The sequence below is a fragment of the Crotalus tigris genome, unplaced genomic scaffold (assembly GCF_016545835.1).
Source record: "Crotalus tigris isolate CLP2741 ecotype Arizona unplaced genomic scaffold, ASM1654583v1 scf7180000017744.3724543626:3957646, whole genome shotgun sequence".
In the NCBI taxonomy this organism is placed as follows: Eukaryota; Metazoa; Chordata; class Lepidosauria; order Squamata; family Viperidae; genus Crotalus; species Crotalus tigris.
The window spans coordinates 1,283,554-1,307,036 of NW_024096611.1; the positions used below are offsets into that span (position 1 = coordinate 1,283,554).

Below are 23,483 nucleotides of genomic sequence, written 5' to 3' on the forward strand. Positions count from 1 at the left end.
GAAGGGGAACAGTAAAAGAAAAACATCAAGTACATGTTCAAGGCTTGGGCATTAATATTCTGTTATATAAAATTATATTAAACAGGAATAGTTTGCCTTCTGTTCACTCTGTTTGTGTGTGTGGGTGAAAGAGAGAGGGAGGGAGGGAGGGAGGGAGGGAGGGAGGGAGGGAGACAGAGTATGTATGCATGTATATACTTTCATTACAGAGATGGTATATATTTATAAATACGAGAATGTGTGGTCTGCCTGCTGCTAAAGTTTTCTTACTATTTCTTGGAAGAATCTGGCTGGCTACTGCTTTTTGTCAATGTTTTTCATTTATCAAATATTTATGCCCAGCCCTTTTTACCGCCAGTTCTACCTACCTTTCTCCAGGCTCTGCCAGCTCTTTGAACTTGGCTTTTCAGCATACTGCACATGACTGAATATGGCACTTAGCCACCAAAAATATAGTTCACCCTTGTGGATTCTCCTTGTGGGTTGCTTTGAATGGCTGTAGGAAGTCTCTCTCTTTATTTAACTTAAATCAAAATAATTCCTGATAACCTGAACACAACATCTAATTTTGCAAATACTTTCCTACATCTTATTTTACATAATTAAAGTATGAATTTACTGGTGAACTGCTGAGTCATACAAATTTAATAAATAAAGAAAAAGCTCAAGCCAGCAGAAAAATGAAGAGAAGATGGCAAAGAACATTATGTGGATATACAACAGATAAAGCAGGCAACAGATGGGATGCTATGGGATATTGAAAAGAGAGAGGTACAAAAAGGAAAATAATTTAATATAATTATAAAAGAAAACATTGTATTAAACATAGTAATGTTAGTCAGTAAAATAAATGTACTGCCAGAGGGGAGAGGGGAGTTATCTATTTATTTATTTTTAAATAAATCTAAAGATACAGTAAAGACTCAAGCAACTAGAGGAATTAAGAAACAGTGCATTATGGTGATAGTTTTTTTTAAAGTCCAAACACATGTATGTACCTCAGGGAAAGAAAAAAAATGTATTTCTTTTTTATTTGTTCTAGGTTTTGAACCAGTAATCTTATATTTGCATGGCAAGTGTAATGACCACCACATGATTGATGCACTACTTATAAAAGGTTGAGCTAGAAGACATTAGAGATCAATATCAGAAAGGAAAATTTAAACTAGCACATACACCTGTACATGTACCTTGAAGCTTTGCCTTTTATATATATATATATATATATATATATATATACATTTAAGTTAGAGTTGTGTTAAATTATTTGTGTATTATGTTTTTGTGTATATGTGTAGAAGAGGGGTCCCCAACTCCTGGGCTGCGGCCCATTAGAAACCAGCTGCACAAGCAGTATCGCCCAATGTTTTTAATATAATTTGAACCTCTCCTTTTAAAATATATCTATCTAAGGTTTTCCTACTTTTCTCTAGAATATGAGTCTGACATAATTTTCTGGCTTGCTCTCTCTTTTTCTCTGATAGTACAAAGTCTCAGCCGTTTCAGTCATTTGTGGCTGCTGTCCAGGCATCAGCTGTTTCACTAGTAGAACTCCATGAAAAACGAGCTCTTGAAATTAGCCAAAAGGCTGTTGTTGTTGTTGCCTCCTCCTCCTCCTCCTCCTCCTCCTCCTCCTCCTCCTCCTCCTCCTCCTCCTCCTCCTCCTCCTCCTCCTCCTCCTCCTCCTCTTCTTCTTCTTCTTCTTCTTCTTCTTCTTCTTCTTCTTCTTCTTCTTCTTCTTCTTCGTCTTCTTCTTCTTCTTCTTCTTCTTCTTCTTCTTCTTCTTCTTCTTCTTCTTCTTCTTCTTCTTCTTCTTCTTCTTCTTCTTCTTCTTCTTCTTCTTCCTTCTTGAGAGCAGATTCCACTTGCTCATTCCCTGCATCATCTCACAGCTTCTGCCGCTTTTGGCTAACTCTGAAGAAAGGAAGTGGGTGGTAGTAGAAAACAATTTGTATGGTGGATTTTCAGGGCAAAGTAGAGGCTTTGCCAGAAATTGCTGGTTAGGGGAACAGCACGAAGGAGAAGCTAACTTCAGCTACATCAAGGAGGGCTGTCCCTCTGAGAAAACTCTGAGGCTGTCTCTCTCTGTGTGGGTATGTGTCAGGTATTTACACATAAGTGCTTTCTTTCTCCTTTCTCCTATGGTTATGGGCTGTGAGAGGGTACTTCCAGGTGAGTTTTCGCAATGTTGGGGATGTTTTGAAATCATTCCAGCTTGGATGAGAGCAGAATTTGAGGCATTAGGCTGCTTTAAGTCACACTCCATAATTGTAATAAATAAGCTTGCTATGTGGTTTTTGCCCTTGCCATAGCTTTTTCTCTATGTTAATGTGGAAAATTAAATGTTTCCTGGGGATGGCATTGGTGGCCTCCAACTTTAGATAAACGCTGGTTAGAAATGAAGAATGACCAAGGGTAGAAAACACCTGATGGCCAGAGGACATAGACTGCTGTAGGTCATCACCTGGTTTCTACGGATTTAGCTCTTATTCCCTGGTGATATTTGTTGTTAAATGAAGTTCACAATTATATTTCACTTATTTATGATGTTATTGTGAATGAAGAAAATGATATATGGCACGTATTACTGAAACCTGGATTGTATGGGTTTGACACAGCTTTGCCGGTCTGTATTTTCAGTGTAGCCTTAGCCCAGCAGTGGGACCGTGAGGATGCATTCTCAGTGATCAGTAAGAAATACCCACTCATTTGCCAAAAGCCTTTTCTAATGTGGCTGGTGTTAGATTAAGATGAGGGATATTATTTGGTTGCCTGATATTCTCCTTGGCTGGGGAAGCTAAGCTGGTCTTTGATGCAAAGTTATAGAACTCTAGGATGGTTTTTTTCTTCAAACTGGGTCAGCTGCATATTAAGGGAATTCAGACTATCCAACTGGCTAAGACAGATCACTAACTGGAGAATGTAGTCTCATAGTGTCATTGCCTCTGTTGCTCTATAGAGTTTGCCTGGGAGGATTTTCCAGAAGCCAAAACTATGTTTCTCTAATGGAAAATAGAACAGACTGTTGACACACTCTTACCATTTTTGGTGCTGTAGAGTCCATGCTTTTTCCTTGTTTTCTGGGGAATTCCAGACAATGAATCATGTCAGCAAACCACTACAGCAAAAGGAGTGTTAGACCCCCTTGTAGTTGACATGCAGTATAATCCTTTAGAAAATACAGTCATGCCTCTTGTAGGTCATGAAGGTTACAAAGAAGGTTTACTTACTCCATTGCATCTCAAGTAACTGCCTGTTAGAATGCTTTAGGTTGCAGCTAACAAACTCAATCTGCATAAGGTGTTTTAAGGATAAAATTCTTTTCTATCCAACTTGAATGCTATAGATAATACTGAGCTATTTGGCACAATTTGGTCTAAAAATATGGATCTGCTTTCGATTGTTAAGGCTTGAGGATATGGCAAGATGGTTACAGCTCTCTAGCCTATTACATATTCTCTTGCTCCCTATCCCATTACTTATGTTATAAAAGGGGAATGATTAAGTGGAACATCCATTCCTGAAGAAAAAAAAAAGATAACTAAATACAGACAACTTTCACCAGCTACAGTCATATTACAAAAATCCATTTACAGGCAAGGTGCTTGAAAAGATATTGCCTGTAAAACTGCTGACATTCTTGGAAGAATCCTATTAACACAGTCCTTTTCAGTCTGGCTTCCAGCCTGATTTGGGAACAAACTCAACTATGGTCACCCTGTTAAACGACCTCCTGCAGAAAAGACAAAGGGAATATGTTTCACAGCTTAATGAGATGCTAGCAGGGATTTAAATAGAACTGCTGTAAATCAATTCTCTTACTAGCCATGCCAATGGTAAGAGGATAGATCAGTCCACAGTCTTTCACTGGTATTATAAGGATGCAGAATTTGAGTTGGCTGTCCACTGTGAGAATTCCAAAGGGTGAGATATAGGATCAAGGAGTCAAGGGAATAGATAATAGATTCTCAGCACCAAGAATGGGCTACCACCAAATGTTCAAGCAGGACATAAAACTGCTGAGCAGTTTTAAATACACTACGGTAGTCCCCTCTATTCCTCACCAGATACAGCTGAAGCTCTGCAGCTTTTATTTTGTTAGGTTTTGAGCCTGCAAATCTTCAACTTAATGGTTGTTAGGTGCAAAGAATCAGGATCATACGTTAAATTGCAGCACAGAAGATTTATTCAAATCTATACTCAAGAATCCAATGAACTAATGGGCAGCATTAAATTGGTGCTAGATAAGGGTAACAAAATTCAAGAGGAGTGATGTGGCAATTTGTGGCAATGTAAGGACTCTGAGCTCTAAGGACACATTTAACTCTGCCCCCTCCCCCCAGCTCTGCCTTCTCTTTTATGTGGGTTTCCTTGAGAGGCACTATGTAGAACGAAAGATGATGGAAGCATCATGGCCAAATATCCCCCCTCTCCTCCCCCCTTGACCTACTTTGACTGCCCTTTTAGATTGGATGAGCCAATCTTTTAGAGATGGACTTGGTTATGGGAACATTGAGGAAGAAGAACAAGAACACAGAAAAGTTGGAAAGAAGATGGAAGAAACTGAAAGCTGAAGCCTTAAAGATAATAGACAGAGCAGAAAAATGGTGGTGACAGGGAAAGCAGCTGTGTAGAGAGGTGAACAGGAGCTGTGGAGAGAGGTGAACTGGAGATTGTTAGTGGTAGCAGAATAAGAATCCCAGAGTGCTGGCTGGAAATTAAGCCCAGTATCCTGGCATTTACACTGTAGATCAGGGGTGTCAAACTGCCGGCCCATGGGCCAGTTTCATCATACCAAAGCAAAGCGCCTATCCTGTTGCCAGGAATGCAAAAAGAGTTGTGATATGTTGCAACACGATACGTGATGTGGCGAGTTTGACACCCGTGCTTTAGATGTAGACACCAGCAGGAAACCAAGCCCTCAATGTTAGCAATTACTCCAAACAACCTAGAGCACAGGAACTAAATTAAGAGCCTGGCCTGGCAAGGAGAGATCTATTCTAGAGCATTAGCATACCAGCTGACAAAGATTATAACAAACCCTTGAGCACTAGCTGCACTGCAAAAGGTGAAACAGTGTGACAGCTATTCCAAGAAGACCTAGAGCAAGCATGTCAAATTGCTGGCCCACAGGCCAGATGCATCACGCTGAAACCGCACCCACCCCATTGCCAGCAATGGGGAAAATGTCCCAATATGTCGTACGATGTCATGTGACATCGTGAGTTTGACATGCCTGTCCTAGAGTGACAACCCTAGACAAGAGCCTGTGAAATACTACTCCCAGTGCCAATGAGAGGTCCCAGTGCCAGACTATGCACAAATAGCTGGGAGCAAGATTTAAAATAAGAAATAGACACACAATAAAACAATAAAGGAAAAGGAAAATGGATTACATTGCATGACATAGCCTGCAGGATGAAACAGTGTTGACACAGAAAATAGAATTACAGTATAGAAGATAAATTAAAAGGTAGAAAATTGTGTAAAAACAAATGAGGCTGGAACCTCAGATTTGAATTTAAAAGCGTTATTTGGTGAATATTTGTGTAATAAAAAGACTCTGATTCCAGGAATTCTCAAATGCTATCTGAATCTGACATTGTTCCCAAACTGAACTCACAACACAGGTCTTTCACAAGGCCAGATCTAGCTTTCTAGCTGTGTCTTCTAGGTACTCAAAGACTGGGTGGATTTGCTTTTAATTCCAGGTTTAAATCCTCAGCATCAGAATCAAGATGTGACATTGGCATCTGGTCTTTGGGAACCAGTATTGGGGCTTGCTATCATCAAAATTCAAATGATGCTATTTAGCCTGCTCCTTTTCTGAGAAAATTGATGTGTTTGGCTGAGCCCTGAAAGTATGCTTCATTGATGCCCTTTGATATCCCCATATACTATGTCATGCATTGAAGGATGAGAACACAGTCGATTGACTCCTATGTGTAGGAACAGTACTAGAATAGTGTTGGATGACCATATTTCTTCTGTGGTTTCTAGAAGATATTACTTTGCTTCCAGTAGTATTTATGAAGCTCCTGAGGATAGTCAGACATGGAAGAGGAAGAAGAAAAAAGAAGGAAGAAAAAGAAAGGAGGAAGGAATCAGAACAGGCATATTGGAAGAAGAAGAAGAAGAAGAAGAAGAAGAAGAAGAAGAAGAAGAAGAAGAAGAAGAAGAAGAAGAAGAAGAAGAAGAAGAAGAAGAAGAAGAAGAAGAAGAAGAAGAAGAAGAAGAGGAAGAGGAGGAAGAGGAGGAAGAGGAAGAAGCAGATTTTAGATATCTGTTACAGCTATTAACAATAGGATAAGTTTTATGTTTTCCTTCTAAGTAGCTAGCATTGCATTTTATTCTATTTTTATTATTCTAGTCTGTAATCAGAACAGGCACACAGCATAATAAAGAACACATCTTCATTGAAATGTTTAATATTAAATCTGCCTGCATTTTGTATGAAGACACTCTATTTTTTCTTTTCACGGTAGAGCATATGATTTAATATTTCGCAACAGTAGTAAGTTAAAGGAAGATTTGAATGTAATGCCAGATTCCCTAATGTTTACTTTAGAACCACCAGGATTATTAGTTTGGTTTTATAGATGTGCTGTTTTATCTTAATTGACAGAACATTACCATTTCCATTATCGACAAAAAATGTTAATGCCCAACTAAAGAATGTGGTAAGGCCCTTATTGATCAGAACAAATGGCTCAGATTGTGTCCAGCAAACAGAGTCAAAGGCTACTTAACATTCACATTAAAAGGAAAGTCTATGAAAATCTGTGGCTAAGTACAAAGTATTGATTTCCTTTGGTATGTGTTCTTGTTTATTTTTGCAGGTTAAAAGTACTCTTAGAAGAAACAAAAAGTTGGCAAAAGAAACAAAGCAACTGGTTAAACAAGAGGAACTAAAAAGACTTCACAAAGCACAGGTAATTAATTTCTTACTCTAGTCTACATGTAATGTATTCAATAGTAAAAATGTGACCAGTTTGCATGCATTGTCTTCTGCCATGTTATTGGGAAACTGCAAAAATATTCCTTTTCATTAATGCTTATGTCCTTATGGAGATGGCTCAGTGGAGCCATACTATATGTTCCTTCACTGTTCTCTTTATAAGCTATCCAATATGATTTTTATTTATCCTATCCTGAAGACATTTCCTGGTAGGGAATATGACCTCTCTTTGTCATTTCTTCTGACTGTTCCATGTTTAGATTTATTTGATTTTTATCCCACCTTTATTATTGCTTATAAATACCTCAAAGTGGAAAAGATACCTAATATTCCTTCCTCCTCCTATTTTCCTCCTACAATCGTATGAAGTGAGTTGGGCTGTTTTTCATGCCCGAGGACTAGAAGTCACAGTCTCTTTGTTCCTAGGCTAGCACCTTAACCACTAAACCAAACTGGCATTCCAGGTTGCCCAGTTCTCTACCTCTATGCACTATCCACCTTTCCACAGGTCTCAAAATTTTATATTAATTTCTTTTCTTTTTAGTTTTATATATTTTCAATTTTACCTATGTTGTTTTTTTTCTTGGACTGATGGCTTTATGTCCATCAATTCATTTTACTGACAAAATTTGTGGGCCTTAGAAGCTCTGCAACCAGACTCTTTTTTTTATAAGCGTGTGCTATTATTGTGGGTAATCTTAGTGCTTTTTCGGATGGAATAGGTTTTAGCTATTATCACAGTTGCATGACTGCTAAAGAACAATTAGGCACTTTTGTTGGTACTGTTGTGGTTCCTGACAATACTTGACAGCAGAAAAATAGATATGTACTTGTATGTGTTTAAATACATTTTTTGGGATAGGGACATAGAAAAACACGCAAAGGGGTATGTTAAGTATGCTGAAAGACCTACATTTAGTTCCCAGTATCATGTAACCATTAGGAAAATAGCAGTATCATTATAATGAGTCACTGTCAATTGAATAGAGAGCCATGAAGTAGATATAGGTAGTCCTCAACTTACAATGGTTCATTTAGTGACTGTTCAAAGTTACAACAGGACTGAAAAAGGTGACTTATGACCATTTTTCACACCTACGACCATTACAGCATCCTCAGAGTCACGTGATCAAAATTCAGATCATATTTCTGACAGTTGCAGAGTCTGGGGTCATGTGATCACTTTTTGTGACCTTCTGACAATGGGGAAGTCAGATTTCACTCAACAACTGTAGATTCGCTCACTAACTTAACAACTGCAATGGTTCACTTGACAACTGTAGCAAGCAAGCTTGTAAAATGGGGCAAAACTCACTTAACAAACATCTCACTAAGCAACAGAAATTTGGGGCTCAGTTGTGGTTGTAAGTTGAGGACTTTCTCTATATCAAAGTAGCATCTTTGAAGACTTTATTTCTTAGATTTATTTATTCATTTGTCCAGGCTATCCAACGGTTATTGGAAGAAGTAGAAGAGCAACAGAGAGCTCTTGAGGTGTATGGCGTTCAACTGGAGAGGAAACTACGAGGGGAAGCAGGTAAGAATGGCAGAAAATCTGAGATCTGAAGAACATGCCAGCCCTCCTGAAGCTGTTTGAGAAGTTGTAAGAAAAATTCAGTTGCATTTAACTTTTTATCCTCCTAGAATAGATTGGAATAGAATGGGATACAGGAAACTTTTAGGCTTGTGGGCATTTTTGATTATGGGAGAACTTTCCCTTTTGGTATCGTATGATGATTGTTGGGACGGCGTGGCTAATCTTGAGATGTACAGAACAATGTTCAACCACCTAATGGAAGTGAACAGCTGGAGTAGAGGGCAGTTTAGTTAGTGTTTGAGAGGCCACAAGAAAATTCCAGCTTGTAGGCTAGATTGGGGAATTGAAAGAAAATGACAATTACCTTCTATATAGTTGCCAAGATATGTCCAGGAAGCCATCCAGAACTAAGCTCAATTATCAACATGTTTATTTAGTGATAAATTTAAAATTGCCCAGAGTCACCTTATATGTGAGATGGGTGGCACAAATATTATTAAATAAACAAACAAACAAGCAAACTTGTGAATCCCAGTAATCCCCCCCCCCCCAAATGAAGGAAGGAAAGCAGGTCGTTATTTAAACCCATTGAAACAAAGAGATACTGGAAAGGAAAAGGATTTTTTTTGCTACATCTTAGAATAGTGTTACTAAAGATTAATAAAGGAGATTTATAGATTACCTGGTCCAGAAGTGACTGTAAATCTGTATTCTTAAGGGCTATCTTAGCATATCCCGTGTAACTACACATTTCTACTAGAAGAGGGAAAATTTAAAGGAGGGTAGAATTCTAGCTCTTTATACTTGTGATCAATCAATCAATTCAATTTATTGCGGTCAAAAACCAGTACATGTTATATTTGTGTAACAAAAAGAGTAAGAGAAAGGTGAAGGAACTCTTCTCTTTTCCATTCAGTCTCTCTCTCCCTCTTTCACTTTTATTACTTTAACATCCTCCCTTTCTAAGAAGACACTTTTCTCTTCAGTGACGTTAACACTGCATTATAGAAAGACTGGGAGGGGGAGGGGGTGAGGAGGAAGAGGGGCTCTGAATAGGCACTGGAGACTATTTGCTTAGTGCAGGGATCCCCAAATTTGAAAGCTTTAAGACTTGTGGACTTCAACTCCCAGAATTTCCCAGCCCGCCATTCTGGCTAGGGAATTCTGGAAATTGAAGTCTACAATTTTAAAAATTGCCAAGGTTGGAAATCCCTGACTTAGCAGACAATGCAGAATGAGATGCAGTCCTGGAGGTATCCTGGTGTCTTTGGGCATCACTGTGGGCACCAGCACATCTAAAGCATAGGCAATTTGAAGATGCCATAAGTAGGGCCGAATATGTTTTCTAGCAACTTTAGCACTGATGCACATGATAGCATACTGGTCTTCATTGCACAGCAATGGTACTCTTTTTTTTTAAAACAGCTGGATGAGCAAATAGTTATTTAATTGCTCCAAAGTATACTAAATTATTTTTCAGCCCACAGCAGGTAGTACCTTTTAAAAACCATCATGCATTTTGTCTTATGAGAGATACTTTAGATTTACCTTGTACTCAGCATAAATTTCTTGCTGTGAGCTTGCCTCATTCTATGCTTCCTCCCCAAGCAGGCTGGTTGCTTGCTCCGAGTACTGTGTTACAGATGGAATAGAGCTGATCTTTCCAGCTCATACACAACCTTGGAAATTACACATCGGAGGGTGCTTGATCATCTCCATTCTCTCTGATCTGGAATCTCATTTCTCCATCTGCGCTAACTCAGTGGTAGTAACAGTTTCTTATAAAAGGGGCCCAAAGGAAACACACCATAGCAAATGATACTGATATGAGGATACTGATATTAAAAAATATATCTCCCACAAGAGTCTTTATCAAAAGCATCTCTATCTAGTACAACAAAAAGCAAAACAAGGCTTCTCATATGGATGGAACAAATGGGTTAAGCTGCCCCAAAGTCTTAAAAACTGAATATTTGTGGCATTCAACAATGTACAGACTTTTAGTTAGATCTGCTAAGTTGTTATGCCATTATTTACTTGGCATGACTTGGGAGATGGAAGATTTCTGCTCCATTCGCTGTTGTTAGTAATTTAATTCTTTTTATTAGGGTAGGTTTTTTTCTGTTCTCTATAGATTGATCGATAGAAGCTGGTGTTCTTAAAGAGGGAGTGATTATTTCTCATTTGTCAACCTTACATGTAGATTTGGCAAACAACCTTCGAAAATTATTAATTTGGGGAAGTTGCTTATAATGATGTTTACGTTGTTAATGTATGGTTACAGCTCTTACAGTTCCATTCATTCAGCCTTTAGAAATATAGTACTTTATTGCTTAATAAATAACCAGGTCTTATTAGATTAAGCTGTATTTAGGCAGGGCTATGCTTATGGAGTTCAAGTGATTTAATAGGTGTTATTATGGTAATTAGAAAATCATCACAGTTAAGCAATATTATTGAGCTGCAAAGGTTCTTAATAACCAAATTTAGAGACAGGCCTGCAAACAGTAGTCTTCCATGACATTAATGCAACTCCCCTCTAATAATTGTGTGAGAGTGAAATGAAAGGCTCTTTTGTTAGAGGGAATTACTCATTAGCTACTGGACTGAATAAGAGTGTATGGGGCTGAAATAAAGTGCTCTAAAGGCGCTGAGTAAAATGTGACTAAGAGGATCACAACTGGAACAACAACCACGTATGCATAAGAAAAACCTCAAATAATCTTAGCCATAACATTAATTAGTTATTCCTGGGGCATAGACAAGGTTAATTGTGATCAGTCTTTCTTCTTTTTCTTTTAAAGTTCAGAGCATCTTCTGGGGCAGACTCGCATTTAGGCACTGATTTTAATTCTGTGCAGTTTAATTTTAGTACAGCTAGAACATCAACTGAATTCTGAAATCACTGTTTCCCTAAAGCTTTTCTATACAGATTCATATTCCACCACTAGCAAAAGGATATCAAAAGAGAAATATTGGCTATTTTGCTTTACTGTGTTCCCCATCTCTACTTTGTGTGAGTGCTACTGAAAGTACAGATTTTTCTAATGTGATATATTAGTACAAGGTTATATTTTGGCTGTAATGTACATCTCAAATTGGAAGTGTCCCAGACTGAGGTGGGCCCCTGTGAGAAACCACTGCAATTTAGAACAATGCAAGGTCTGGTTGTGTGAACAACTAAGCACGTATAACATGTTCCAGAGAAAGTGATACTCTTTGAAATACAGATGTTGGAAACAAACCGTAGGAATATCCTCTGCCTTCTTGCTACACTTGAGAGTTTCTCGAAAATCTGATTTGAAAAGTCTTGGAAACTGTTTGATGGAAAAAACATTTTAAATAAGTGAGAGTATGGGCTTATACACTGCATATGCTTGCTGGACATGAATATATAATATTATCCTCAACTTGCCTCTGCCTTACAGCCCCCACCCCACCCCCGTTTCACTTCAAAAGTAACAGGTTTTGCCTTTTCAGCACAAGGTATGCTAGGTGGTCAGAGTGTGTCAAATTGTTTCTCCTGTCACACGGCAGAAAAAATGGGCAATACCTGCAGACAAGAACAGTGGTGCCATTTGTCTAATTTCTTAGAGTTTCTCCTATACTTGGGAGAGGTCAATGCTTTTCTTACTACTAGTGGCAGGAGAAGTGAAAGGAGAGAAGGAGACCAGCTCCATTGGTGTCAATTCTCCAATCCCATAGAGACAGGGTCACAACTGTTCCTAAAGAAGACATTCTTCACTAGAGCTCTCAATTCTCCCTCTTTTCCAGTGCAGACAAGACCTCTATTCGGCTTCATTGCTGGAAATGAGATCAGCCCCTTGTTAAGCCAGCAATGTTTTCTGTTGGCTCCCATGCTGGATAACAGCACTTGCATGCCACTACTGTACGTGGAACAACCCTGTGAGGTCAAAAATGGAATTTAACTTTTTAATAATATATCTTCTAGCCTTTAATTCAGCAAATTTTGATTGTAATATTTGAAAATACTTAGAAAATGCCACTGGAGTATTTTGGAAGAAGACATTTCCAACTACTTATTTATACTTGATGCAATTTTTGGGATAGGGGGAAAACCTAATTCTGACATTTTCAAAACTTCTTAAACAGATTCAAGCACACAAGATGAATCTGAATTGTTACATGAATGGTTTGAACTAGTACTGGAAAAGAACAGATTAATGCGCTATGAAGCTGAACTCTTGATCATGTAAGTCAGAATTGGCAGTTTGCATCAATGGTGAGAATATATGTACTGTATGTATGTATTTATGGATGTCAGAAGATTTTCTTTTCATCATGCATATGTTCCTTACTGAACTAAACTGCTGTGTTACCCCTTACAAATGTATTTTTATTTTGGTTTGAAGTTAGATGGTTATTTCTTTTTATACTATCCTTACTGAAAGGCTTTGATTGAATATCTTCTAAGGATACTTTCATGCTGATTTGAAATCTAAGGAAGGGAGGGAAGGGAAAGGAAGGGAAGGGAAGAGAAGGGAAAGGAAGGAAGGAAAGTCTTTTATATTTTTTTTACCTTTGAATTGAGATAAAACAATCATAGTCAATCCTAATTTTAAACCATTTGAAAACATTTTAATGTTGTGATATATTCATTCATGAGCTGTACAATATATTTCCTGCTTTGTTTCCTGATACTACCATATTTTTCCTTTAATATCTAATTTCTTATTATATCTGTTGCATTTATAAGACCATTCAGCCCTAATTATGTGGGTGGCATACAACAAATTTGTGAACAATCATCCTAAAAAAGAAAGACCTACATCATTAAAACACTCCAATGTATAAAAGAGTGACCCAAACTTAATAATTAAACAACTAAAAGACTCCACTCATCTGAACCCCAATATTTGGCTAAAAAGCTAGGTTTCAGTGGCTTTTCTCAAGGCAAGGAGAACAAGGGCTGTCATAAAGAGACAGTCCTTGATTTATGATCACAGCTGGGACCAGAATTTCCACTGATAAGCAAGGGGGTGGTTAAGTGAGTCATGCCTGATTTTACGACCTTGGTTTTTAAGCAAATCACTGCATTCTTAATGTAAGCAAATATAGCTTCTCCTGTTGACCTTGCCCATTAGAAGCTTGATGGGAAGGTTGAAAATTGCAATCACATGGCCCCAGGATGCTGGTTGCCAAGTGGCTGAATTTTGATCACAAGACCATGGGTATGCTGCAACAATTGTAATTGTGAGGACCACTTGTAACAAACTTTTTCAGTGCCATTGTAACTTTGAATGGTTGCTAAACAAATAGTTGTAAGTTGAGGACTACCTATGTCAGAGGGAAGAATCTTTCCAGAGGACATTATCCCATGCCTCAAGCTAGTTTTTGATAGCATTTTTTGTGTGTGTGTGACTTCTATGCTCATCAAGAAAAGCATGTTTCAATCTTGGAGACTGTTTTCAAAATTGGCCAAGTTAATGGATGTATGGGTTGAAAATGATGATAGAAATGGAAATAAACTTGAACACATTTTATTGTATTGCTGGAAAAAAAATAAGGATCTTGATCAACTTTGTGTAGAATGATAAAAGTTATCAAAGGATCAATCCTCTTATTGGGACCTTTTTCTTGTTCCAGAGCCAAAGATATAGAACTAGAAGATCATCAGAATGACCGGAGGAGGACTGAGACAGAAAACTAACTATTGATGATAAAGTAGAGGTTTAAGGTATTGGTATAAGGTTTATTTAGTATACAAAATCAGTATGTCACCTGAAAATGTGTACAGTTAGTGCTCATTTTCCAAACACATTGAGACTGGTAACTCTATCGCCAAGAAACACAGTTGTAAGGGGAAAAATCACTCCTTACTTACTAGTTTTTTTCATTTCCAGCTGTGGTTGTTAAGTGAATTATCATGGGTCATTAAGTGCAACATTACATTACTGTGACTTGCAACTTCCTGTCAGATTCTCCATTGACTTTACTTGTGGGAAGCTGGTTATGAAAGTCTCAGATGACAATTGTATGAGTGCAGGATGCTGTAACTGTCGTAAATATGTGCTCGTTGCCAAGTACTTGAATTGTGATCATGTGACCATGGGATTTGAGGTTTGGTTATAAGTTTCCTTGTTCAGTGCTGTCATCACTCTGAATAGTAACTGAATGAATGGCCAATAAGTAAGGACATTACTACAAGCAAACTTGCATGACTGCTGGCAATATTGAATTCCTTTACATAGTAGGAATGGATTATTTTGACATTTTAAGATGGTCAAAATCACCCTCTGGTAAGATGGGTGGCAAACAAATTTCATAAAATAAAATAAATATTATTTATTGTTTCTTATGTGGTCAAGAATGAATGTAGTAATATGAAAGTGAGAAATTGGTATGAACAAAGTTGAGATGTTCCTGTTGGAACTATGAGCTGATTCTTGAAGGAAATGTATAAAGGCAGCTTCTTGTATATTGTTCATTTAGGAAGCTTGTGTATAAACCCAATTGGACAGTATCCCTGATGGGGTAGAAAAGTCAACAATACAGCAATACAGATGGGCAACCTGTTCACAAATGCTTGGTGAGCATTTATATATACCATGTCTGATAGCATTCATGGACATAACAGCATAATAAGTAGATGGAACTTGTTTCGATTCAGGCTTCCCCACTTTTGTCACACTAACACCAAATATAATTAATACAGTATGCTATTTAATGCAATAGAAAAATTGTATTAATTTTTAATTTTTGTATTCATAACAGGGCCTAATTGATGAGAAAGGAACATGAGAAAAGAAACAGAAGAATGCTAACAGTATTTTCTGGAAGGAACAGGAAGTTTCAATAAGCCAAAGAACTATATTTTGATAAGTTTATACTGCTTGACAAATATAAATACAGAAGGATGCATACAGTTCTCAGAAAACAATTGTCCTTCCAGTGTAGTAAACACCATTAATGTATTATTACAATGTATGCTGTCCAGTCACTTGTGGAGATGAGATTGGGGCTTATAGAAATCAAATAAATTGGGATCAAAATCTTATTGCACAGTGTAACTGTAGGAGAAAGGAATAATGTTCCAATTGGTAATATAAAAATAGCATTGGCCTTTGTGGAAATAGAATGACTGAATTTTAATAGGGCCTTATCTAATACAGTTCCATTGAGGAAGTAATACTAGAATGGTCTTTGTGTTCTACTTCCTGGATTTTTAATTCTGAGAATACTTGAGAGTTACAAAACTGCAACACTGTTTTAGTTTTCCTTAAAAGTAGGGTCTAAGGATCCTTAGATCCATGTTTCTCATTTGTAAACATATCTTGTTGATGAAAGTGATTGAAATAAATACTACTACATACCTCTTGGCATTTTACATTAATTCTTGAGTTGGAGGATGATATCCTTGTGATTAGAATGCCACTGTAACTATGAACAGTGACAATTAATTATAAATTATACTCTATATGTATATTGTAAATAAATAACAGTGTGCTGTTAAGCAAATGCAAGTTATAAGATGTTTTTGCAAATTAAAAGTCACTATATATATTAAATCTTTAAAACTATGCTAAATATTTGTACTTTGTACATTGTAATTTAATACATAAGCATTTATTCTGAACAAGATGTAAAGAGATTAAGTAGGCTATTTGTACTGAAACAAATAATAAAAAAATTGGTTTACTCTAAATGTTATTTTTGTATTTTGTTTTTTAAAACTTGCATGACAGGTGTAGGATAGCACAGTAGTTGTTTCTGAACATCTTTGTTTAGTATTCCAAATAGAAATATTTTTTTTTAAAAAAACTGTTTATATAAAATATGCATAAAAGACTAACAGGAGGGAACAGTTCAGGAAGAACCATGAATTAGATACATCTGGGAAAATGTCATTCCTTCAAATAACTTATGATGACCAGCATGTTATTGAAACCAAAGTGATTTGAACTTGCTAGATTCAAGCCTAAACCCAACTCTCCTCATTCAGACCTCCAGATACCAGAAAAGGACCTCCACAGTATTTCTTCTTCAGCCAGGCACTGAAATCTAAAGCTGGGTACTATAATATCAACATATAGCTATGATATCGGATCACATTTATGACCTTTTCCAGTGGTCTCATGTAAATGTTGAATAAAATTCATCATTTTATTGGGCTGATTTCTCCCACCTACCAACATCTTGGAAATGGCCCAGTTGCTTAATACCAGCGGGCAGAAATACAGACTCTGTCATGTGAAGCAGATCCTCCTAAGCAGGAAGAGTAATCCCTTTGTGTTCCGTTACTTCCTCGCTAGCTCGCTTAGCCTTCAAAATCAAAGAATTTGCATTAAACATCTCTTTCCAGCCCCTTTCAACACTCCTCTAACGCTAAACTGAATTCTTACTCGGCTGCATGTAATCCTCAAGAACCGGCGGTGGCACATCTTCTCCCGATCCAGCCTTTCCCCTTCCCCCAGGGGGGATTAAAATTAGCCGTGGAGTGGAAAGAGGCGATATAGCTTATTGAACGGAACAAAGACTTACTTCTGATGTTTAGAAAGTACAGAAGCAGTTTGCATAACTGAAACTGGGCTAGGAAATGACGTCGCGGGAAATGTTTTCTGGGAGCACAAGCTATGCTACCTTTTGAAATTGCCCCGGCCAATTATGCAGGTATGGTGAATGAATCTGCCCTGGGGAGCCTGCTAGGTTGCGTGGGACCTCTGTCCCTTGTAAGCATTAAAGTACAACTAAAGGCACGAGTTTACTTATGCAGAATAGAGACTCGCAGGGTCTTCCCCAAACTCTCCCTTGCAAGTGAAACATTAGCTAGGCGTGGAGTTGAAAACTTAGATTCAACTCCGCAGACTTTCCTGTCAAGTAACCGTATGTAGGATCGGGCTGCAGACCTATGCCTTATCAGGCAGGGGACACCGGGACGTTTTCCCTGTATGTTTGCATAAGATCCAGGCCGCAGCATCTTTCCAAGAGGGTCCGTCTACCTGCGGATCCGCCGAAGATGCAGGGCAATTCGTGGGCCCAAACCGCAAGCTCTGCGGACGGAGGAAGAGAGCGGCGGCGGCGGCAGCTCTCCACGGAGCCGAGCAGACTCGGCGCGTGTTTGCCAGAGGGAGAAAAACTCCTTCCCTGGGTGTGCGCGGGAGGGAGGGAAGGAGGACCGAGGGCGGGAGGGAAGGAGCAAGACCCAGAACAGCCTCAGATGCTTGGAATAATTCCGCTTCCGTTGGGAATAGGGACGAGCCGCTGGTCGCTGAGCCGAGCGAAGCCTCTCCGCTTTCGCTTCCCCGACCAGGCTCGGGCGCCGTTTCGTGGGACCCACCGCCATGGCGACCTCTCCTCAGAAATCGCCTGCTTCCCCCAAGTCTCCGACCCCCAAATCGCCCCCTTCTCGGAAGAAAGATGACTCCTTCCTCGGAAAGCTCGGAGGCACCCTGGCCAGGAGGAAAAAAGCCAAAGAAGGTAACCGAATTGAGCGCCAAAGCTCCGCAGCGCGCGGCGCCTTTAATGGGGCGAGGGGAGGGGCGAGAGATGAGTGGGGGGGGTGAAAGAGGAGGCAAAGGTGGCCCCAAGCTGCCTTCCAACCCGGACCCGCGGGGCTTGGAGAGGCGCCTGGCGGGGCCGCCGGGCTGGGTGCGCCGCTGTGAGGAACGCGCGTCATGCTGGAAAAATGTTGTCCCCTGAAGCACTGCTGGGGAGTTGATGATGATGGGCTCCTCCGGCAATTCCTTTTGCTTTCTTGCATGGAGAAGTTTGACATCGTGACGTACAGAGTTCTCCCTCCCCCCCCCCCCAAGCGCTGGCATAAAGTCCTGAGAGTGGCGGCAAGCTTTAGCGCTGGTTTAGCAAGGTTGTTTTCGCCCGCCTGGGAGCTCGCAGGCCCTGTGGAAAGGGCCTGAGTGAGACGTCACCGTCCGTTGCTTACCGGAAAGGGCTTATTTCTCGGAATGCGGGGCTCGAAAGCGTGTCCCCGATCGCGGGGAAGAGGAGGTTGGCAGCAGCGCGGCTCTCCGCTCCCCCGCACCCAGCTGGGCGCTGCCAAGTCAAAAGGCTTTGTGTCTTTTCTAATCATGGTTTCTTGTTCTTTTGGTTGGAAAAACTCCAGTCAGAAGAAGTTGATGGAAGAGGAGAAAAGATTTCAGGCTGGACATCATCTGGGTCAAGATTATTATGGGGGAAGGGGGAAGAGTCTTCATTGAGAGCGCCCCACAACTTGAGAAGTGGGGAAAAAAAAGGAACATACTGTTTGTTTAAAATTGAAACGTTAAACCCAGGTGTCTAGGTTTGCAAGACACATAGTCCTATTAGTAAACTGCATGGATTTTGAGTATGGTTTATTGAATAAACTACAGTTAAGAGAGATCACATTATGAAGAAATAAACCATGATGTACAAACCACAGTGTCTGGATTTGTGGAGTATGCAGTGGTTTGTTTGACTTTGATTCATACTCTGTTTAGAGTTATACTAGTGAATTGCTTCTACAAAGATGCTCAGGTATTTGATCTGAGTCTTCAGATCAGCCCATAGCATTGCAGCATTCCTCATCAATATTTGTATATATACTTTATTAAAATCAGAGTCCTCTGACAATTTCTTGTTTTTACAAGGTATAGTAAAGCAGGTCAATGGTAGGCCCAGTATGTTGTCTGAATGCAAAATCCTGGTAATTCTGATTTAAGTAGCCAGAATCACGCATGATCCACTCTGGATCTGAAAGGCTAATTTCACAGTTACTCTGTCTTCTACACCAAGATAGAAATGAAATCTTATCTAAGTCATTCTTACTATTTATTACATAATAATCACTTACTACTTATCTATTATCACATTATTTGTCTCTTTTTTAGTTATTAAAACATCAGTTGATTTCATTTGTATATCTAATATATCATTTTCCCCATCTTTTTGGAACCTGTCATTTTAAAATCTAAGTTGAAATCAATTTCAGTTTTGTCCAATAAAACATGTTCCTTTTCCATGACATCACAAACACACACACACACACACACACAGAGAGAGAGAGAGAGAGAGAGAGAGAGAGAGAGAGAGAGAGAGAGAGAGAGAGAGAGAGATGACTGTGGACATAGATGGAATCTCTTCACTCCCAGCCACTCCACTCATAGCCAACTGCAAAAATTCCTGTTCCTGCAGTCTACTCATGGGTAGCAGCTATCTGCTGACCAGGCTCCAGCCACTGGCCATCAATTTTGTCCAGTGGATGCTGTCCCTGCTCTTTCAGGGACTTCTAGCTCACCATGTCCTGAGTGAAAGTCCTGTGATTTTTTATTCTGAAGCAGGATTATAGAAGGCAAAATCCAACATTTGGAAGGTTGCAAATTGCTTTTCCCCTTAGTAACATATCCACAAAGGTAATGGCAGGCAGCCTAAAATAGCTGTTGGCTTCAGTGAATTTGAGCAATACAATCAAAGATAATAGGAATTCAAATCCAACAACATCTAGAGAACCACAGATGATTCTTTCTATAAAGTTTTTAAACTGAATGGTAAGCAAATAAATAAGTTGTAAAAAGCGCCAATCTGAAAATTACCTTTTAGTTCTGTTTTTTTTCTTCAGATCTGGGATCTAGGGAACACTCATACTGCAGTAACTGATTATACATGCTGTAATCCCTCCATGAAGTGGTTTTCAAATTATATTGGAAACAAACCATTTCCTAAAAGACCTTCTTTGGGGTAGATCAATAATCACAGACAAGACTCTTTGACAGCTAGGTTGCCTACCACCAGTAGATTGCTTCTAAAATGGGCACTTGCAGCGGATTCTAGGGTTCAATTTTTGAATATCTGTGATAGACTGTTTTGTGATTGGAATTTATATGTGTTTAGAGAACACATTTAATATTTTGGTGCATAAAAACCATCTGATCCATTTTGAGGTTTGGATTAAGAGCTTTGTATATTCCCAGTCTGCTCCAGGAGGCCTTGGGGGTAATCAGAAGTAGTTACGGTACTATTTTTCCCTTTTATATTAAAATGAAAATAAATTTCTGGGTATGTTAAATTATCTTGGAACAATTAAGTGGGCCATATATTGCAGAAGTCTGTAGGAGTTTTCAAGCTACTCTCCTTTGAAATTGAATTGTTCAAAGGGCCTGTAAATATTTCCCCCACCAAAATAGGATGAAATTTTGCAGGTCTGTCTATAATTGTGTCTACTTTTCCTGTTAATCCAGAAGGAAAGGCACACTTTGGTTGCATCTAATAGGGAGGGTCATCTGGCAGTACCCAGGAAAAGAGCTTATTATATTGTTACACCTCTGTCTGGAAGATCATCGCCCTGGAAATTTGATTTGCCTCAGTCCTTTTGGATTTCTATAAACATGGTTTTGTTGCTAAGCCTAGGGCTCTGACAAAGTAGTTGAACCTGTATCATGGTTATGTTAATTGTATTGGTTGCTGTATATGTTAAGTTTTAATCTTGTTTTTATTCATTGTTAGATATCATGTATTTGAGATGGGCAGCTGTATAAATTGAATGAATAAATGGATGCTAAACAGTTCTGAATAGTATTCATAGGAATTGGATTAGAGGCTTACATTGAATGGGAGAAACACAAATGGATACAATTTGCAGCTAAGTCAGTTTTTCTTAAGGAATAGCCAGAGCAAATTTTAGACAGGCTGATTTTTGTGTGTGGTCTGATATTTTTATTTTATTATTTTATTTTATTATTTTTTATTTTATTTTATTTTATTAAATTTATTTGCAGCCCATCTCACCACAAGGTGACTTAATTGCAAATTTCACTCTGATTTGCATCCATTCATCATTGTGTCAAAGAAAGAAAGAAAGAAAGAAAGAAAAGAAAGAAAGAAAGAAATGCAGCTGATTGAGCTTTACACTGTGTGCTCCAGAGACAGAGCTCTATATAAATGTAATAAAACGGATCTTTATAGAAACTTTAGGTCTGGAATGAAAGACTTAGATCCATCTGCTCAAAGAGCAGGTGGCTGCTGTGATCAAGATCTTTGCACAGGTACATATGATGCACCAATTGTGCCCATTCCTAGAATAGGATGCCCTTCAGACAGTGCATCCTATTCATACCCTAATGACCTCGCAAATGGATTACTCCAGTAAACTCTATATGAGGATGTCCTCAAAGACCATTTGGAAGTTATAGCTGGTCCAGAATGCAACAACAAGTTGGAAAGAGATGTTTAATAATGGGCATGCCTTCTTATATCCATGTGATACCACTGCTTCACAAGCTGCAGTGGTTGCCAGCTGGCTTCTATGGAGAATTCAAAGTATTAGTTATGACCCAGAAAGCCCTTTATGGCTTAAGGACATGGTTATTTGAGGGACCAGCTATTTGTCCTCTCAGTAAGATTAAACTATAACATTCCAAGTCCCTTCAGTTAAGCAACATCACTTATTCGGACCTGGGAAGTATACTTTCTCTGTTTTGGCATCTGGCCTCTGGAACAGTATCCCTCTAGTTGTTCTCGATTCTCTGAAAACCTGGATTCCGCTCCATGGCTGGGGTTAAGGTGGTTGTCAAACTGTTAGCTTTTTTTCCCCTGGTGTGTTGGAATATTTTCTTTTTCCAGATGTACATTTCCCCCCTTCATTTGATTGTTTCTTACTTTTCACAGGTAAGTCACGCAAGGTCATCTAAATCCAATAAAATACTAATAAATAATTAAATCAGTTCTGTCTTTGGTAAAATGGAAATATGATCTGACTTACTGCAGTCCCGTTCTGAAATTAGGTTTCATAAGGATCTAATGCAGTGGTTCTCAACCTTTTTAATACCGCGACCCCCAACCGGTCATAAGTCGAGGACTACTCAACCGGTCTTAAGTCGAGGACTACTCAACTGGTGCAGCACCGTTTGCAGAATGGGACTTTTGGCGGGCTCAGCAGGGCAGAGACAGCCTGGACAATTCCTATTGTCTTTTGAAAGCCAATAGAATTAGACTCTATTCAAGAGAGTCTATTCTATTGGCTTTCAAAAGCCGATAGAATAAAAGGGAGTAGCACAGTTAAGGAAAAGGGGAAAAAAATGGTGGACTGCGTTGTTTGGCGACCCCCGTGAAATGGTCATTCGACCCCAAAGGGGGTCCCGACCCACAGGTTGAGAACTACTGATCTAATGCATATAGTTTATATAACTGCATACAGATTATTGTGCCCTGTGCTAATAATGTATGCTTGCTTGTAAAGTGGTACGACTGTTTGATCAGTGACTGATTAGAATCAGCCCTGTACTAAATGAGAGAAGTCTATGTTAGAAGCAGCTACCAAGCTGTTTAAAGCAACATCTGAGAGGGGAATAGGATTAACCTAAACTTTAATGTGGGGCACATCTAATATTAAAAAGAAAAGAGGTAATTCTTGACTTACAACCATTTGTTTAGCCACCATTCAAAGTTACAATGGCACTGAAAAAAATGACTAATAACTGGTCCTTACACTTACAACCTTGATTGCAGCATCACATGATCAAAATTTGGACATTTGGCAATTGGCATATTTACAATGGCTGGAGTATCCCAGATGGTTTCTGACAAGCGAAGTCAATGGGGGAAACTGGATTTGTTCAAGGACCACAACATTCACTTAACAACTGGAGAGATTTGCTTAATCTCCGTGGCAAAAACATTGTAAAATGGGGCGCAACTCAATAAGCACTTTGTTTAGGAATGGAAATTTTGGCTCCAGTTTTGGTCATAATTCGAGGATGTTGGCAGGGGAATTCAGAGAATTGAAGTCCACACATCTTGAAGTTGCCAAGGGTGAGAAACACTGCTTAACCACGAAACCTCAATGCCTCCTCTCACAGGTGGTTGGAGAAGGGTTAATCAGGTCATTTGTCCCGGAGACCTTAGTTCAGAAAATGATTAAAACCACCTTAGATGAGATGGGTCGCTCTATAAATGTGATTAGTTAATAAATAAATAAATAAATGTTATGAGGGAACAAGAGAAAGTTTTTGAACACGGGTCCCTCCCCTTCTGCCCTAATTTTGGGACTGCTTATTT

At 39.0% G+C, this 23,483-nt stretch overlaps 2 protein-coding genes across 14 annotated transcripts in view; both read left to right on the top strand.

Moving 5' to 3' along the window:
- MICAL2 (microtubule associated monooxygenase, calponin and LIM domain containing 2) overlaps nt 1-16,161 on the top strand; it is a 129,598-nt gene extending 113,437 nt beyond the window's left edge. For all 13 annotated transcript variants that reach the window (XM_039340316.1, XM_039340319.1, XM_039340320.1 and 10 more), the window contains 5 exons: nt 6,840-6,932; nt 8,402-8,495; nt 12,609-12,708; nt 14,103-14,193; nt 15,231-16,161. In XM_039340316.1, the coding sequence (XP_039196250.1) occupies nt 6,840-6,932; nt 8,402-8,495; nt 12,609-12,708; nt 14,103-14,166 (351 nt within the window). In that variant the 3' untranslated portion in view covers nt 14,167-14,193; nt 15,231-16,161. The remainder of the gene's footprint in view (nt 1-6,839; nt 6,933-8,401; nt 8,496-12,608; nt 12,709-14,102; nt 14,194-15,230) is intronic.
- Nucleotides 16,162-16,502: 341 nt separating this feature from the next.
- PARVA (parvin alpha) overlaps nt 16,503-23,483 on the top strand; it is an 82,675-nt gene continuing 75,694 nt past the window's right edge. Inside the window, exons 1-2 of the mRNA XM_039340335.1 lie at nt 16,503-17,126; nt 17,708-17,933. Coding sequence (XP_039196269.1) covers nt 17,798-17,933 — 136 coding nt within the window. The 5' untranslated portion in view covers nt 16,503-17,126; nt 17,708-17,797. The remainder of the gene's footprint in view (nt 17,127-17,707; nt 17,934-23,483) is intronic.